General features: G+C 40.1%; 1 protein-coding gene across 2 annotated transcripts in view; it reads left to right on the top strand.

Annotated features, from left to right (window-relative positions):
• Window positions 1-2141: 2141 nt before the first annotated feature.
• The window catches only part of LOC129718745 (hepatocyte nuclear factor 6), a 31426-nt gene continuing 14108 nt past the window's right edge, over window positions 2142-19459 (top strand). The window contains exons 1-4 of one of the 2 annotated variants that reach the window (XM_055669787.1): window positions 2142-2408; window positions 14203-15809; window positions 16170-16190; window positions 16326-16438. In XM_055669787.1, coding sequence (XP_055525762.1) covers window positions 14348-15809; window positions 16170-16190; window positions 16326-16438 — 1596 coding nt within the window. In that variant the 5' untranslated portion in view covers window positions 2142-2408; window positions 14203-14347. Of the gene's footprint in view, window positions 2409-3094; window positions 3504-14202; window positions 15810-16169; window positions 16191-16325; window positions 16439-19459 lie in introns of those variants that run through there. The other variant, XM_055669788.1, reaches the window with a different exon arrangement.

Genomic DNA, 19459 nt, shown 5'->3' with positions numbered 1-19459 from the left:
GTTCGGAAACATTCGAAGCGGAAACGAGAGTGCATCCCTTATATTTCTTCATAAATTTTTCAATCTCGGCATCCATTTTAGGCCGCCATACCGGGATAGCCTTCATGAGATAGGAACTTTATTACGAAGAGGTTGCGGAACGATCAGACGATTACCTCGCATCAAAAGGTTTCCCACTAGCCAAAGCTCTGGCCCAATAGACCTTTCCAATCGTGCATGTATTGGTGCACTTTACACCGTGTAAGTCGGATGGAAAATGAGGCTAACAAAGTGCTGTCAAAATGCCTGCATTGACTGCGAAATTATTATTTTCTTCCGCTGACTTGGAAGTTAACTCATTGCTGCGCAGGTTGTGTGATTTGTTTATGGATAGTATCTTACAAAATGAATATTTGATTTCTAGTACCGAGCAACTCAAAAAAGACTACATTTTTCGATTTACTTAACCACGGTAGAGTTGAGCAAAAATCATTTATGAGGCAAACAACCCGAATTTAGTGTGCGTGACGGAGCTGTCAAAAAGTTCTATGATTAGGGATGGGAAATATCGACTAAAATGACTATTGATAATTATCGATAATTTCATAATACTATCGATAACTTTCGATAATTATCGAAAGTTTGACAACTGGAAGCAGATGAATAAAAACAACAAAATGTTGCTTCCGTTGTGAACAAGAAAAATATTTAAAAGTTTATTCGCATACATAATTCGCATTTATGCGAAATCTCGTTGTTGTCCGTACAAGTTAGAATGAGCGAAAATGATTATCTCTCAATTTTCTAGCAATTTGAAAGAGGATTTCGTGTGAGAGCGAACAAGCATCGAAGTCTTTTCCAACAATGGCAAGGCCAATTCATTTTTTCCAGTTCTAGCATCAGGCCCGGATTTTAGAGGGGGCAAATGCCCCGGGCCACCCAATTCAAGGGGCCCCCTAGTCCTGGGCCTTTTTTGCCCGTCACTTTCCAGAACGTTGCCTCATAAGCTTTAAGAGAAGAGGGCCTCACAAACAAATTTGCCACGGGCCCTCTAAATCCGGTCCTGTCTAGCATCATTGTGGAGTATGAATGCAATTCGAGGAAAATATCAATAACTTTTGATAACGCTGAAAGTTAAACGATTCTATCGATGACCGGCAACTACCGATACTATCGATAATTATCGATAGGTTTCCCATCCCTACAAATGATACGATAGGTAAGAGGCAGCTTGAATAATCTCCCGTTCTGTTGTATCTCCTCATCATTCTTCGGAACACCAATGATCTCCTCCCATTTGATCGTTACGTTGGTTGCTGCTGCTGTATCGACTTCATTGACAAATAGCTCCTCCGAGAGGTCGAACGGTGTAGGGTTTACAGTTGATAGTCGCGATAGGACATCTGTCACGTTTTTCTCGCCTGGTGTATGCCTGAAAGTATAATCAAAAACTTAGAGTCTTCTCAAGGCTTCGACCAACTTACAATCAGTACTTAGGTCGAAATGTTTCCCCAAAGGTCCATCTGAATAGCTCCCCAAACTGCTGCTAACGCCTCCCTTTCTGTTTGACAGTATCTTTTCTCAATCAGTCAAGGACTTAGATGCGTAGAATACAACGTGCTGAACACCACAGTTGTTTATTTGAATCAGAATAGCACCTAAAGCTACAGGATTTGCGTCTACCGAGATCGACGTTGTGGCATCCCAGACTAAGTGATCTTGACAGATCGCTCTTGATATCGTCAAACGATTCCTGCTGTTCATCTGGCTATTGAAATCAATCAGTCTATTGAGAGGCTCATCAATTTTCGCCAAATTATGAATTCATTATTGGCGGCCAGGTTTAATGAGGGTTTTGAGATTTTGTGAACAGGAAAGAATAAAAATCCAGTCTATCAATCTGAAATGTTGAAAATTTGATTTTCAACTGCTAGTAAAACCTTATCTAGCCTGATTCATCAGTGAAGAACAATGCCGAATGTCGACTCGAGACAATCCTCTAGCGGAAAACCGACGAAATCAACCCCTAAAACAAATCGTACACCCCTTCTTCGTCGATTGTTTCGCCGTTCAACCCTGCCCGTTTTCCATCCATGCTGGACGCGCACAAGCTCGAAAGAATACGCACACCCACAAACACTCACTCATGCTCCGCAGTCGTCCTGGTCGACCGAGGGAAAAAAAACTCGACTTTTCATCGAGCGACTCCATTTTCTCGTTTCTCGCGACTCCACTCCGACCGACCGAGCGCAGCACTGCTGACTATAGCAAGCAAGCGAGCAAGCAAGCAACCACACGTCAGGATACTATCATGGTGGAACACTGTTATTGCAGCAAAATTTCCACCCACCTGCCACGGTTCTAGTGTGTGGACAAGTCCCGGAAGGATCCACGGAGAGCGAACGCGCCAGAGCGGACAATGAATCCAGGTAGGACATTCGCCGGGGGCCGCAATTGGCCGCAGAAAAAAAAAACCAGGCAGTCAGCGTTTCTGCCGTGAAAAAGTGTAATTTTGCAGCAAAGTTTTCTCATCCCCTCATCATAATCGGGGGCTCCCCCTCCGCACTTGTAAAGTGCTTGTCCTCTAGTGAATGAGCAGCAAAAACGTCGACGTCGACGGTGTGGTGAAGAAGAAAGAACAGGAAGAAAAAAAAAAAGCAAAGTAAAAGGAACCACGGAGGGCAGATGTTTTTTTCTCGGGGTTTCCTCCAGTGGGTTTTGACGAAGAAAAAAGTGGTGAAAAATTAGTATGCAATACGCACGATTTCAGTGTTGTTTCTTTGAGTGTTAATTCGGCCTGTGAGAACTACTGGGTAGTGGGTTTTACTGAGTTGGAAACCCAACGGAACGACGAAAGTGCTCACACAGTGGTGTTGTTGAGGGGGTGGAGAATTATGTAAATCGCAGTTCCGTACCTTGCGAGAAGGTATCATCAACAATTCAATGCACCTGGAGGAAAGTTCATTGCTGCTGCCCGTGTAGAGAGCGAGAAAGAGAGTGCGAAACGGTGGAAAAAATGGTGGCCAAAACAAGTTCTCGCTGGACTGCGGAGGGCACTCCGGGTCGGCACTAAGCCGGACAGGATTAGTTGTCAGGGTGAAGCAAGTATTATTGTTTTTAACAAAACGCGAAGAACGTAGAAGGAAAAAAGTTGGAAACAAAGTTGCGTTTTAAGCGCGGGGATGATGATTCTAGAATCCTCTTTCAAATGTTAAGGATAAACGAGCAAAAAACGAAAAAGTTTGAGTGTGTGTGCGCGTGAAAGAACCGTTTCATGCTGGAGGAAGGAACACGGAAAGCATAAAGTGCGTACGTGAGGGTTGCAGCGAAGCAGTGTACATTCTGTGTTATTTTTTTCTCTGTAACCTCAAAAGAAGGCTTTTATGAATCAAAAGTGGCAAACTACTACGGGAACGAAGAGAATGTTGGCTTTCGTTTCAATGGTTACTAAACGAGTGCTCATGCTGGTTAAAAAAGCGGAGCCGAGCGCGTTAGTAAGCGGAATAGACTGTTTTAAATATTCGGTGTGTAGAATTTTGTAGCAACTTTTACGTGCGTAAGATAACAAATGACTACAAAATATTCCAATGGTTTGGGATAACTATATTACCAGTAGGAGTGATTATTTGTTTAGATCTTGTGCCGAGGACTGCGATTTTGTCTTCTGTTTATTCTTATTTGAATAAAGTGTGATGTCTTGATAGTACTAAGATCCTAAAACATGTTACATTTTTCACTTTGCTATGTAATTGCCTAGAAGTGTTGTGCAAAATGATTGCTTATAAAAAAAAACTTAGTCAATTTCTAGGTCACTTGTACATTTTTAGTACGAAGTTCCTACACTATTTAAAAAAAAGAAATAAGCAAACCCCTATCCTAAAGATCCGTGAATCATATGATTCTCTACCTTTTCAGGGATGACATTTTATCTAAATATAACTATTTAAATATAACTAATATAGATCCCACATTAGGCTTTCAAAGTTTAGGGAAAATCAAACAATCAACATGATGTTAAACTAAACTTACAAATTACATCACGCACTGAGGTTTATAAGCCTTAAAACTGGGTTTCCAACAAACCGTCAGCACTCGGAATGATCCTTATTCACTTGTGTGGCAAACAGTTCAAAAGATCAGCGAGGAAATCTTTTAAATTAGCCTCCCGAATATTATCTTATGTGGGATCTGTAAAGATAAAATATAATCTAGCCGAAAGGAAATTTCATACTGGGCAAAAAAAAAATCCAAAAAAGATCTCTTAACATTATTCACCCTGGGAAAAAATGAATCATCCTTTGAATTAGCATAATACGCCTGTGAATGAAGCCTAAAAAATATTTCTTATCAAGCCCAAAATTACTGTGAGCAGGCTTCTGATAGTCGAATGTCTATACAGAAAAAAATCCTAAAATAGCATTGAAAACGCTTCTTGAATTTAAAACGCCAAAAACCACATTGAAATTCAGTTACGATCAGAGCCGGATTTACGATTGTGGGTGCCCGGGGCCCAGTTTACAGTGGGGCCCCAAAATACAACAAAACCGTTTTTTTATCGCACGAGTTAAAAACATTTATTTGTTATTGAAAAGTTACCAAAAATTTGCTAGAACTTTTTCTTACGAGTTTTTTTTGCAGAGGGAATTATTGATTAAATAATCAACATTCAACTCCTTCAGAATATTGTACACTCAACTTAACAATGCTAAGTTTGACAGCCTTTCATTTTTCATAGTCGTACGCAACCTATTTTCAATCAGTTTCATCTTCGAAAAAGACCTTTCTCCAGTTGCGTTCGAGATCATTAGGCTCAAATAAATCCTTAAATAAAATAATTTTTGCAAGGCACTGACGAGTTTTTGATTTTTTTCTTCATGTAAACTTCTTTTTTGAGCTCCACTTTGATATACGCGAGGTTTTGTGGCGATCGCTCATTTTGAATAAATGTAATAATAAATTCGGTTCTTGCTCACTGTTTACAACCAGATCTAACTGTCGAATGATTTGGACCAGATGTTTTCGAAAGATATCTGAAACTGATCGATATCCGGAAATTTTTTCTTGATATCTGAAAAAAAAAACCTACCGCAATTTGAAGAAAAAAATGCGATCCACAGGCAAAAATTTGCACACAATTTGAGAAAGACTGTGCAAATATAAGGCTACGCTGGCAATAATCTACAGAAACTAGGAAAAAACTACACATCTGCAGGTCAATAAAATCTGCACACGGACTCTGAAAATCTGCATTTTGCAACGCAAATCTGGTATCCCTGATTCGAACAAGTAAACTTGTTTTTGGAATCAGCAGCAATGCATTAAAAAACTTGTGGATTATTTTCTTTCCTGCTTGATCTCCCATGCGCGCTGCTTCAATTCAAATGGTGTGTTAATGTGTGTCATTCCAAGAGAATCGAAGGTGAACTCTTACGGATGTAGTTGTGATATTGGCGCTCGCGAATAAAAAACACTGAAGCAAAGTATCAGATTGAAATGGTCTGTTCAAATTTTCTTGCTGTAAATTGTACTTTTGATTGAATCTCATTTTTGATAGAGAATAGAACTTTTTCTCGTTTGATGGGAACCCCAAAAATGTGAGGGCCCGGGGCCCAGGCCCCCTGGGTTCCCCCTTAAATCCGGCTCTGATTACGATTGAAATTGCTTGAAAAGCTCGTAGGGCTCGAAAATAAAACTAGACCTGCAAAATGTACAAAATGAATGTTTCAAAATAGACTTGAAATCACCTGTAAAAAACTATTTTGAAATAGGTTGTCAAAAATTGTAAAGTCCAGTGAAAGCCAAATAAAAAAAAAGATTCTCGAATTTACAAGGCGAACAGTTGTTCTGAGAAGACTATGAAGGAAAATAATCAAAGAAGTGTTCAAAATTCAAATTTATCTTACAATGTTTTTATAACAAATTTTCATGCACGGATTACAGATATTCGCAAAAACATACAGATTTTTGGCTGAATCTACATTCTTTTATGCTGATGAAAACGGAGATGATTTGTTGTAGTTCAGAATATAGAATGAACTGTGGTATATCAGATTAAGTGTGAATCTCTAGCAAATGCCATAAAGGCCTCTCTGGTCCTGGTGAAACTTGAAAACGTTAAGCCTCGTCATAAAACTTAAATTAGAAAAGAAAATAAGAAACTGGAAATCAGTTTCAAATCATCAAAATTGGCTCCTATGGCTTTCTTAGGTTGAAAAAGAAATGTGCCAATACTAGATTAGGATTAAAGTCGTAGAAAAGCGATTTTGAATGGGAGAAAAACTCATGAATAACATATAACTCTGAAATACTCATTTCTAAGAGACAATTTCTAAGCCCACAAAAAAACAGTACTCAAAAATACTTCCAAATCAGGCTCAGATATTCCTTTGAATGGTTGGGGAAACTCCCAGGGAAACCATTCTCAAAGGCCAAAAATTGGTTAAAAATTACAACGAAAAATCTCATCACATGCCACAGAGTCTCGAAAAAAATCCTAATTAACCCTTGAACAGCCCCATTTAAGCTCAAAATCACCGTACAAAAATTCTCAAGGCCTAGGAAAAAAAAATAGAAATTATCCCGCAGTAATACCTACTCCTATCTTTGACTATACAGATGAAAATAATTTTAAATCACAGACTAACAGACGTAACACTGGAACCTAGATCCATCGCCACAAAAACCGATCATTTCAAATTTCATATTAAATAACAGTTATCGCGTGATAACATCGCCTGGGGTGCTATCATGTAATCTCATCCACATTTCGTGGTTCCCAATTTGACAGGTACATGTAGTCTAGCGCTGATGCCGAAATGGTGATGGCAGATGGTGCTAGTGTTACTAACGTAAAATACTGGTATCATTCGAGCGATGACTTTATTGAAAATCTATTCGAAGTGTCATTTCTGTTAGTCTATGGTTTAGTCATACGACTCACCGTTGGCTGCTCGATTCTCAGTTGTGTTCCAGTATCCCGTTGAGAGCGTTGACGTTTTTCCTGGTGCTTGCGTAAAATCAATTTACGTCGTTGTGCGGCCTGTTTTCCAATTTTCGTAAAACTGACAGCGATAAAAGTTGTACAGTGTAAACAATACACTCCTAACTACTTCTACCCAAATTTTAAAGACGAAATACCCAATGTGTATTTTTCTACAGCGTTTTTCTCGTGTTGCAATTTGATTTATAATTGTTTTCAGAGACCTCGAAGAAAATGACTTAGATACAAAACTGTTGAACAACTCTTGCAAAGACCAAACCAAAGTCGATCCCAGAAGAGGTTTAAAATCATTTAAATTTTTCCATCTATCAGTCTGGAAAAGTGGAAAATGAAGGTTTTTGAATAAAAAATAATTTTTGTTAAGATGAAAGTGGTCAAAAAAGGTTTTAGAGGGTAGAAACAAATCAACCTAAACTTAAGACGAATTTTTTTTGAAACTCAAAGTTTATTTAATCGCTTCTCCTAAGTTAAATGCCCACACTATTAACCAAACGCTACCAATAAAATCCTGTGCGACGCTTGTGTCACTTCCATGCACTGTTTCTGGAGAGTTTTTTTGTTTTTTTTTCTATTGGGTGAAGTTCTGGTATATTTGCCTTATTCGGTTAAAAACCAACACTTTATCACTGGTTCAGGGATACCAAATGTGCAGATTTGTCTGCAATACGCAGATTTTTGGAGTCCGTGTGCAGATTTTTATTGATTTGCAGATATTTGCAGTTTTTCCACGGTTTTTTCAGATTTTTGTCAGAGTCTCCTTATATTTGCGAGAAATCTGCGCAATTTTCTCAAAATGTGTGCAGATTTTTAGAGACTTTTGCCTGCGCGAGCGAATTTTTTTCGAGATTTTTTTGAGATTTCGAGCACATTTTTCCGGTTTTTCGAGCAGTTGCAGACTGTTAACCCTCTAGTGCCCAAATTAATTTCTAATCGGACTTCGATAAAATCACTATTTAACCATTAGAAACATTTTTTAAGTATTTATTGAAGCTTTTTGGAACTTCGACTGAAGCCCGCCAAATGGCGGCATTGGGCACTAGAGGGTTAAGATTGGAATTTGTATAACAAATTGTATCATGCTATAAAGGATTAGAACCCCAAACGTGAATGATAGGCAAACGATATCGGTTAAACTGATCATCTCTACTGATTCACGCACACAGAGATAAGGCCGCAACGGATAATCTGTAGGCGCGATCTCGCTGATCGAAATCTGAAATTGTTCAATAAAGTAGTAGCGTCTAGATGGTCAAGTAAAGAGCATGTGTTAATTGTGTACTCCCTCGGTAAAATAAATAAGTTTTCGATCGCAAATGGTGACTTTTATTGCAAGCAGTTCACGCTTTCTGGAAATCGGTACGCGCGTTGATGAAATTTCATCTCGGCAATTTCGCTCGATAAGCGGCTCATCCGGGACAAACTCCCCTGCGTAAGAAAGTTCATTTCTCCTGTGAGCAAAGCTAGCTACTCAGCGGCTAACATATTTGCGCTCAAAGAGTTTCGGTATGCTAGATCCCTGGCCATTCGCATCACGGGAATGGCATCGCTGTCAGCTACCATACATTTGACGCGTTACCAACATCACTGGCACTGGCACCCGAAAAATGGGCAGTTTACCCTTATCTTATGTTGATTCGGGCAAACCGGTTAAATGTTGACTGCAATTATTAATAGCATATCAGACAGTTTTGAGCAATTTCTTAAGGTTTTCACATGGTATGTGATATTCTAAGTGATATTTAGTACATTAATTGTGTCCCAAAGCAAAGTGAAGCAAACAGTGACAGCAGAAAAAGTAGTTTTGGGACAAACGGTACAGAAATAGATGTTCGTAACGCTTGAAGGCTACCATACCATTCCCCTGATTTGAATCAAAACTCAACACAGACATTTTTCAAAAACATCTGGCATCTCTGCACTGGTTTCACGTAAGGGCACGATCTGGCAAAAACAAAGTGTCACCTTCGTGGAACCGGACGGAGAGTAGCAAGCGATTCTGGAGGCATTTTTCTTAATAAATAAGGCCGTTGATAGTGCTAGCCGTTATAAACAGCTTACTGAATATGACGCACCCACAGATCGCCTGCCACATCAAGTAAAGCGAAGCTTTGGTGCTACATTCTGATTCGGAACTTGACCTTCTGTTTCTTTATACACTTTGGTGCTACATTCCGATTCGTAACTTGACCTTCTGTTTCTTTATACACAGACTTCGCAGCCGACTGTTTAGTGTACTGGACAATTGCGGGGCTAGCGCTACGATCCTACTGACTTTAACAGTCTCCCCCGAGCCGAGACTCGAACCTACGACGACCAGTGTTGTTAGTCTCGCTCGTAAGCAGCATGCAGCACCTCATGTGAGGTTCTCGGTGCTGCCGCTTTCACACAGTAGAGAATTCTACATCCAAGCTATTTCTCGTTCTTTCTCGCTTTCTTTCTTGCGCGCATTCACTCCCGAGTCCCGAGATCATATGCACACACTCCGGTCTACTCTCCTCGTGTGTACTCGTGTGTACCTACTTCCCAACTCGCGAGAACGACCACCCGAGTACAATTGTTTCGAGATGCTTTGCGATGGTTGCAGAGGGACAAAAAAATGATAGGGTATCGAACTGCTTCGGCAGCGGTATGCTTCGGCTGGTTTTGCATTAGATTGCTGTAAAAAAACTTACCGAAGCAGTCCGATACCCTACAGTTGCCCCACTGTCGGCTGTCGGTGCATAAAGCAAAACCGGGAAGAAAGCATTTTCGTTTTCGAGCACAGTCGAGTACTCCTACTTGCAAGCATTAACTCGCGTACTCTTTTACAGTCGCTGAGTAGCAATACAAATGAGTTTTTTTGTGTGTGTCGGTGTGCGTTTGTTGATACTCAGGGGAATGTATGAAAAATAAAGAGTATCTCGTAAGCGTGTGTGCAGAAGACTTGAGAAGCGTAGCATATGTCTCGTTTTCAAGCAGGAAAGAGGAGAAGACTTGTGCCTCTCGCTCGCTTTGCAACGCTGACGACGACTGGCTTGTTAGGCCAGCATCGTACCTTGAGACCATCTGGGAGATTTATCAAGTACTTTTTAGCAAATTTGCCAATATTCTTCTGGAACCTTTCTGGAACATCCAGGCGGGAGTTACCGATGAAAAATTTCATTTTCAGAATCTGCTGGACGTCCGCTTTAAGGTACGTCTCTCGTTCATTACGATGTATTCCGGCTTCACCAAACACTCGCGGTACAGCTTTCTGGCGCGAGATTTGGATACCGTATTCTATTTATCGGTTCGGTTAGGGACTTTCCGGCCTACCTCATTGTCTGCTGGACGTAGCAGAAAAAAGAATTTACCTGGGGTGACATTGCGCATTTCGTTTCGAGTAACTCGAACAAAAATAATCGCGGATGGGCGTTATGTACCGTTTTTCGCATTTTTCCCGAATTTTATCTTGATGTTTTTAACATTCCAGGGAGATGATTCCGAGATAGCCTTACAATCTCTAAAATCTCTTCGAAAGGTTCGATCTGTTGATGAGCTCTAATTAGTTTTTCAATTCTTGTCAACCAAGAAATGATTATAAACGAAAATGAATTACATTCAGGCTCAAATTCTGAAGCTGGAAGATAAAAGACAATGCAAGCAACAGAAAATTATTCCATAATAGATCTGAAATCATTCCCAATAGATCTAAAGTAGCTGGAAGACACTCTTAAACGTCAGATAAGGCTTGAAAAGATTAGAAAACAAAACGCATCTCGAACCAGAAGAAGCCAAAAATAGAGTGATTTTAAGTTTGGCGTATAATTGGAACCTGAAGCTATACCAGTTTTTATATATCATTTGAAAGAGCCGCGTTTTCTGAGCAAAACGTGATTTTTAAAAAATGTTTATCGTTTTCCTTCGATTTTTAAATGAATAAAAAAACTGCTCGAAAGGTCTTAGTTGACATTTCGCCCATGTACATATATGAGAGAACTGTCATTAAAAGCATTTCGAGCAGTTTTTTATTCTTCATTCAAAAATCGAAGGAAATTGATAAACATTTTTTTAAAATCACGTTTTGCTCAGATAATTGCACTCTTTCAGCTGATATATAAAAATCAGAAAACCGTTTAAAAGTTTAAGACCCAATTGCTTAATAACGCTCGTAACGAAAACGTTTTGAAAGGTTAGGATACAACCCCCTTTAGGAAAGAGAGCATCGGAAACGATTTTGAAAGTAGCCCAAACTGATGTTTGAATTTTCAATTCAGGTTAAAGTCAACCTCGTTTATAACGATTACTGTTGACCGAGAAAATTAACCCAGCATACAAATTCACTGGAAAACGCCGGAGAAAACTGCTCGAAATCCATTGAATGAAACAGCCTGCCTACTGCATTCAACAAATTTCAAGCAATTTTAATACTCCATTCGAAAATTGAAGGACAACGCAATTATTGTTTTATAATTATGTTTTGTTCAGAAAACAACTATATTTCAGCTGATATACAGGGTGTCACCGTGAAAGTGATACACTTTATTTATGCTATAAAATTAACTTGTTCAAAACAGCCTTCAACGTAAACAATTCTTCATTCTAAAAAATTTTTTGTTATGAGCAGTTTCCGTCTTCAGTAGCATTCGAGGTCTGGCAACCCTGTTGGTAATATTTCTGCGAGATAATTTCCTGAAAGCTCTGTATCCAAGGTCATTTTTGATTTACTTATGCGTAGTGTTATGATTCATGTTCATTTCATGAACCATTTTTTTTGCCGACCGGGCTGGATTTCACCGGATACGTTCAATAATGTTGAACAACAGGCTTGACAGCCCGTCACCCTGCTTCAGTCCGTCTAACGCCAAGAACGGGTCCGAAATTATGCTCGCTAACCAAACGCATGAAAGAAAACCGCCAAGGGTGGCACCAAAGATAACTAGACCAAGATACCTAACTTCCATATTTTTCATACATTTTGAATACGATTTCGGACGGTTAGTGCTGCCATCTGATGACTTTGATTCTCATAAAATTGTCACTATGAGCAAAACCGATTTATCGTGCATAGTCCGTCATCGATCGTTGAGCTGTTCAAGTTTGTATATGAAAAAAGGTGTAGCAGTTTGGTTAGCTCGACGCTTAGGATAACATGCAGATTAATGATATTGTCATTTTTTGCACTTAATGCTATTGCCATATTTTTGCACTCCAAAGTACGAAAGAAAAATGTGAAATTGACTGTCAGAGTGGGAGTTTATATTGAGGGGTTATATTTATTTTCAGGTCCCGTTCTACCAGCACTTAAAGTTTGATATGTCGCAAACAAGGTTTCAGCACCATTGTGCATATGGTTAGGTTCACCGGGGCACCCGATTTTTGCTTTATTAACCTCGGAAAGAGTGGAAAACTTGGCTGTAGAGCGTGTTCATAGCGGTTATCAGGAATTTCTGATGGTACGCTCAATTTGAGAAATGATGCACCGATCATTCTTGATTCTTCCGGAAAGTTTCATGTTCAAGAACTAAACATTCGTACACATTATTAACATTTTTCGGATGGTAGCACCGTACAGTCGTCCATTTGAATTCTGAAAAAATTGTTCCACCTTTCATCAGTCATGTCTTGGGCTTTTCGTCAGTTGATTTTGACGTTAAGTATACATCATATTAACAATGCATAAATTTGTTCGAATTTTGCTCACGCGCAGCGACAATCATGTCCGATGAATTCTGCAAGTGTCAGGTATCTTGTTCTAGTCATCTTTGGTGGCACGAATCAGCTTATTTAGATTTTTTGGGAAACTAAATTGTATGCCGCCTTGAAGTCTACAAACAGATGATGAGTCTGCAAGTTTACTTCTCTGTGTTAAAGTATAGTTATCTGCTATGAAAATTATTGAAACACTGTTTTGGTTTGATGAAAACAATAATTATATTTCTATTACTTTTTTTCTTCTTCACAAATATATTTCTATTACTTATCTATAGTCATTATAGTCGAACTTAGTCGAAGAACAATTTATAACCTAGGTAACAACTATTTATCTATTTACTAATCTGGTTGCACTGCCCGCACAACTCTGTAGACCGTAACAAATAATTCTAACTGACAACTCGGTAAGTCTACGTCAGTTGATCCTTTCTATAGACCTATTTACGTACGCATGTGTTAGTGTGTGTGTCATTGAGTAAAATATTTACAAATCGCTGTTTTGTTTGCAATGCTATGTTTTTAGTCTCAGGATTTTAGCAGCCGGACAAATAATTAGTTGAACACTTATTATAAGTTCTAAACCCGTTTCTGAATAAATTTTTCATTCGTGATCATGAACCGGAAGAAGCTGCTAAACATTACCGACCAAAAATGGTAAAAAGTGATAAAAAGTCGAAGCAACGAGATGCGATGATTTACAGTTTGGAGGAAACAAGGGCAACTCTTTATTGTATAGAGATAAGTGACTTTTCACCTACGCACACTAGAAAACGTGAACACCCGTGTAAAGCTGCTTTTGTTTCCTCCAAACTGTAAATCATCGCATCTCGTTGCTTCGACTTTTATCCCTTTTTAACTTTTTTGGTGGATTATGTTCAGCAGCTTCTTCCGATTTCTGATCACTAATGAAGAAATTCATTCAGAAACAAGTTTTAAAACACATAATCAGTGTTCAACTGAATATTTGTCCAGCTGCTAAAAACATAGCATTGCAAACAAAACAGCTACTTGTAAATATTTTCCACAACTAGTGGCACTTACACATTCGTACGTGAAAAGGACTATACAGGATGGAACGGCTGGAAAGATAATTGTTCACTTAAACAGTATTGTTGTGATAACGCGGAATATGATTACTGTTTCTTTCAGGTGTTTCAACACTATGAGCGATTCGTTTACATAAAAATGATTCTCAAACTTATATTGTACACTTCTAGCAGTCCTAGAAAAACTGGAGTGTTGTAGAATATCGCTAAAAGTCTTTGGTTAAGCGAAATTTTAAGATAATATCTCAAGTAACAAAACTGGTGTTTTATCAAAGTTTTATAGCGTTGTTTTTGGCTGTATTAAAAACTATTTTTTGTTGGTGGCAATATGGTTGCCCCTGCCTTATAAAGGGTCGAAAGAGGGTCTCAAATTGGCTAAAAAAACAAATTTTATTATGTGCAGATTTTAATTATCTCAGTACTGGCCAAATCCACTTCTACTTTCATAATTATCCTCTACTAAGCTAAAATCAATTCTAATTTTATTTTTCGTTTCCATTTCAGGGACATGAGGACTTAGTCGAATCGAAGAAGCAAAATTTGTTGAAGTAAATTGAACACAGTCTCGAAAGCCGAAACGAAAACAGCAAAGAAACAAAAAAAAAGCAAAAGTAAACGCCTCTCTCGCTCGGTCACAGCGAACCGAACTATGGAGCAATGCAATAATAACGATCGTCCCTGTGTGATTAGTAGCGGGAGTTTTTTCCCGCACGGGGCGACATCGTCGCCCAACCATAACGGCGGCGGCAACGGCGGCATTGGCCACAACAAGCAAAAGCAGCATCAGCATCAGCACCCGCACCATTCGTCACTGCAGCACTCCCCGCCACCAATCAGCCGGCATCTGACGCAGAAGAATGATCCGAACCTGCACAGTCCGACCGATCAGTCCTCGCTCGGGGAGATCGAGGTGATTCTGGTGCAGCAGCACAAGCAGGACGCCCTGTCGGTGATCATCCATCCGCAGGAGGGCATGCAGCAGATCAACATGTGCTTGAGCGGCTCCGGCAATCCCGGCTCGGTGGACTCGATCATGTCGTCGGACTTCCAAACCCTGTCGCCGATGCACGACCGTGATTCACCCGTAAGCATCAGTGCGAATACGTCGTACGCGACGCTAACGCCACTGCAGCCGCTGCCACCCATTTCGACCATGTCGGATAAGTTCGCCTACTCAATAGGGGGAAACATCTGTGAGGCATTCCCCGGGATGAACAACAGTTCGGTTGGGGTAAATATCGAGATCAACTCCTGCTACAATCTGGAGAAACTTGGAGTAATCCATTCGCCAGTGCACATCAACACGGTGCAGGAACTGTCCCCGACGGACGTTCACCACGCGTTGGACAAGAACCACGTCCTGAAGGATCCCAAACTGGACCACCACCTGACGGGTAAGGATGTGGACGTGGTGGACGGGAAGAACGAGTGTATCCTGGTACGTGCCTCTCCGATTCCTTCGAATCTCAGCTCAGTAGACGATCGCTTTCTGACGTCGGCGGCGAAGCCGGATCTTGGCCGTCAGAAGGATGACACCGACCAGTTCACCAGTACAGTGCAATATCTGGATCAGCCGAGCGACTCGGATGTGATCCACGGGGGTGTTGTTGGGGGCGTAGGTGGACCCGGCGGGGCCGGTTCCGGTGTCAAGGACCACCACTCGGGCGTGTTTCTCAACAAGTCTTTCAGTTCAAAAGCAAACATAAGCGACCTTAATCTGTGTAAAGAAATTGTTATAGATGATGTTTACGAGGAGTCAGAGCTGGAGGAGAAAAAGCTGGAAGACTCGCTTACTGGGGGTGGGGGGCATCATTCGCTGTCGAACGGGGGTGGCAAGATGGGTGACGTTGGCTGCATGAACGGTGGCGATGTCGAGGAGATCAACACCAAGGAGCTGGCGCATCGGATCAGCTCGGAGCTGAAACGCTACAGCATCCCGCAGGCCATCTTTGCGCAGCGCGTTCTGTGCCGATCGCAGGGCACACTGTCCGATCTGCTGCGGAACCCGAAGCCATGGTCCAAGCTCAAGTCCGGCCGGGAAACGTTCCGGCGCATGTACAAATGGATTCAGGAGCCCGAGTACCAGCGGATGTCCGCGCTACGGCTGGCAGGTATGCGGACCGATTCGTTGGCCCTTAGATGTTAGATGTCGTAAGACGTGAGTAGATTGGCACCGAGTGTAGCCGGCCTTTGGCCGGAAAGTACAAAGCGCACACATATTTTTCTCTGTGATATTTTGAAGTGATTAAAGTTTTATTTTTCTACGCCATATTATTTCGTTGTTTTATTTTAGCTCCTAAGTTCCTACGTTTAAGTTTGTTTTGCGGCGCCGAACGCCGTTGCTTTGTTTGCAGTGTAAGTAGTTGTGCTTGATGTTGTGATGTTTGCGGCTTATCGCACACAGAAAACCGTTATCAACTGTCTAACCGGAGCATTTTGTTTCCGATTTTCTTCTCTCTTTTCTTTTCAAGCGACCCAATCGGCGAAACCAGGTTAATTGATAGCTTAAGAAATTCCCGGCTCCGGGAAAGGTGAACTAACGGTACTAATGTGACTAATTTGTTTGTTTACTTTTATGCTAAACCCTCGCTAACTCGCTGGCTACTAACTACTAACACTTGCAACAGTGAATGCAAAGAAACACGAGGAACCGGAACCGAACGTCATGATGGGACACACGAAGAAACCTCGGCTGGTCTTTACCGATCTGCAGAGAAGGACGCTTCAGGCGATATTCAAAGTATGGCTTTGCTTTTAGAATTGCATAACTATTCTTGCGTTACCTGTTTTATGATCTTTTTTATTTATGAAACATTAATGTACTTTTTTCAAAGTTGAAATCTGAGCTGACACATTAGCGAAAATCGGGCTTTCTGCAGCCCACGATATACGTCTTCTGGAACTTTTCTATTCTATTCTCAACTCCTCTTGTTGAAAAGTTTACTTCAAGGAGGTGTGCAATAGGGTAACAATGACTGTATGAAAAAAATGTCATAATCGAACTTCAAAAACCGACAATGTACATTTTGTTTATTGGCCTAAGAAAGGTCTGTACAAAATTTCAGCTCAATCGGACATGGTTTAGGGGTGCCTCAAAGCGCTCAAAAATGAGATTTTGACCCTCAAAACATGCAATTGGAAAAATCGAAATTTTGAACTTAATTTATCTCGTCTATGACCACTTAGAAAGTTACTGTCTCCAGCATAGTTGTCAAGGATGTTAAGGCATTTTATTTCGTTGTTTCTAAGTCCAGCAGCTACGCGGCACGAGTATGCACATAGTTTTGAGTTTTTTGAACATAATCTCAAGCATCCCACCAGTTAGAATGCTGCGGTCTTCAGAAAAGTTGTTCAGTAGATTACAGGCTGGACCGGAATTCTGCCACAGCGTAGTTCTGATGTGCATGAAGTTTTCAATATTTTCACTTATTCTGTTTCGTGAATTCAACCACACAAAAAGTTGCAGTCTTGGAAGTCAGGAGCTCTTGGTGTATGGATAGTTTGGTAGGATATAAAATAAACACCACAGTGCGCATATATTTTTAAGTGATATAAACTAATTTTATCTGCTTAGAGTGTTGCAGCATTCAGCAAATCAGCGATTAAAATGTCTCTGAAGAATTCAACGCTTTTTTCGTCGAATCCATTAGAGATCATCGGCGCGTTTTTGTCTGTCGAGATACAATCAAGTTTGTTCTGGAAAAGCGGAATAGTGAGATAAGTTACAATATACGACCATGTTCACAAGCGCCACCTTTTAACGACTTTGCTGAAGACCGCAACTTTCCAGCAAAATGGAATGGCAAGAAAAGTTATTGTCAAAATACGAAGAATTGCATGCACTCTAGTGCCTCGTAACGATGAAATTCAGTATTATGCAGTCTACCATCCAGAAGCTCTTGACTTTCTGAAGAAGTATTCTGAAGACCGCCTTCTAGGTCGTCGGAAACACGATTTATCTCGATATGTATCTATCTTAGGTGATGCTAACCTTTTTTTTTTTTTGTTGAGGGGGGAGGTGTGGTGCAATATTTAAATTGAGTGTTGCAATGCTTAGTGAAGTGATTCTATACTTATGACGGGTGGGGTATGTATATGGGTCCTCATACAAACTGCAAGGTTCGTCAGCTTGCAATACACCTAGGTCCTCCAAAGTGTCTTTGGGCCAGATTCCAAACCACAGTTTGTTGGTTTCTGCTTGCCTAAGTGACAGTAGGTATCGTCTTATGTGCCGAGTCAGGTTTTACGTTCCGTTTCAAGGTCTACCGTTCTACTCTGGTTGCTGTGCTATTATACCAAGCCTCTCTCCATCCCACCAATACTTCCAAATTGCGATTCCCATTAATTAGTTACAGACAGTATCTAACGTTTCCCTCAGATCAGGTTCATTTTAAGAGGGACTTATTATGTCACAAAGAATGAATCTTATCGAAACCTCGTTCTGACAATTTTGAAAATGACCGAGAAAATTTTATTTGTTCATAACAAGTTTTTTGTTATCATTCGAACCAGTTGTGCGAGGAGCGCACCTTTTTTGTACCTTTGAAAACATTTAGAAGACTGGCTATACTAAGTTACAAGGCTCATAGCCTTCCAGCTGGTCTCAAGGTACTGCTGATTTTATTGCATGGATTCAACTTAAAAGTGGCTTCGCATAAGCCACACAGGCTTGTGTAGCTAGCACTTTAAAACTTTCTAATGGATACCACCTGGTCGAAGTTAGAAATCAGGAAACCTTTTCTGGACACAAATTTGACTAAGCATTCTTCGAAGTATGAGCAAATATAACACGTAATATTTGATTTACTCAGTATTTTTTTACGCGGGGATACGTACCTCCTGGATCCGTGTAGAAAAATACCTAGTAAAAAATCTGAGTGTATCTCTGACGATCCACTTTCATCGAACCACTTTGAATTATTACGCATTAGTAGATACTTTAAAAATTCAACACACGTAAACTGTTTCAACTTAAACTTAACAAATGGCAGATGCTTAATGGTAACGGTCAACGCGTGAGAGATTCTTTCTATTACTCTAGTGAGATTCAACCAATGAAAAATTTCGATCGCAGTGAGCGTTGCGACCTGAAATCGAGCAATTCTGAAAAAATCTGCCTATTGCCACACAACAAACTCAAATATCTCAAGAAAATCAGGACAAATGCTAAAAAATAGAAAATAAATCTGGATGCCCAAATAGGACTTCAAAATCAGGACATATCCTGCTCAATCAGGACGGATGGTATCCCTATACAATTAGCTTACCTAATTGCAAAAAAAACGGATACTGGATACTAAACTGAGTACCTTCAGCCCCCCCCTAACTTCTTTTCTAAAAAACTTAGGTGTACAAATCATTCCATGGATGAACAAACACTGGTAACTGGTATAAAAACATGCTATAAAAATCAATTTTTTAAATACATTAAAGTCCCGTCTAGATGCGGTATATTTTTCCAAGTCTCTATCATATTTTCAGTTCGCTTATTTTTCGCTTCCCCAGCTGCACACATTGTCTGGCTTTAATAGAGGTCTTGAGTTGCTCTATAAAACGTATTATTTAGTTTTAGGACTCAGTTGAGCGTGACAAGTGAAAAAGCACTAATAATCACCATGTTTCTGAAGAAAAGTACAAGTATTTTATAGTGAAACCTCAACAGTAACTTTTGCCAACCGACATTTTAAACATTTTATGTAATGGAATTATCATGTAGTGTTTTCATTAGAAGATAATTGCATTTCTCTACAAATACATGGTA

Source organism: Wyeomyia smithii, chromosome 1, assembly GCF_029784165.1.
Source record: "Wyeomyia smithii strain HCP4-BCI-WySm-NY-G18 chromosome 1, ASM2978416v1, whole genome shotgun sequence".
NCBI lineage: Eukaryota > Metazoa > Arthropoda > Insecta > Diptera > Culicidae > Wyeomyia > Wyeomyia smithii.
Note: the sequence above shows the minus strand (reverse complement) of the source record. Positions and strands in the feature narration are given on the sequence as shown.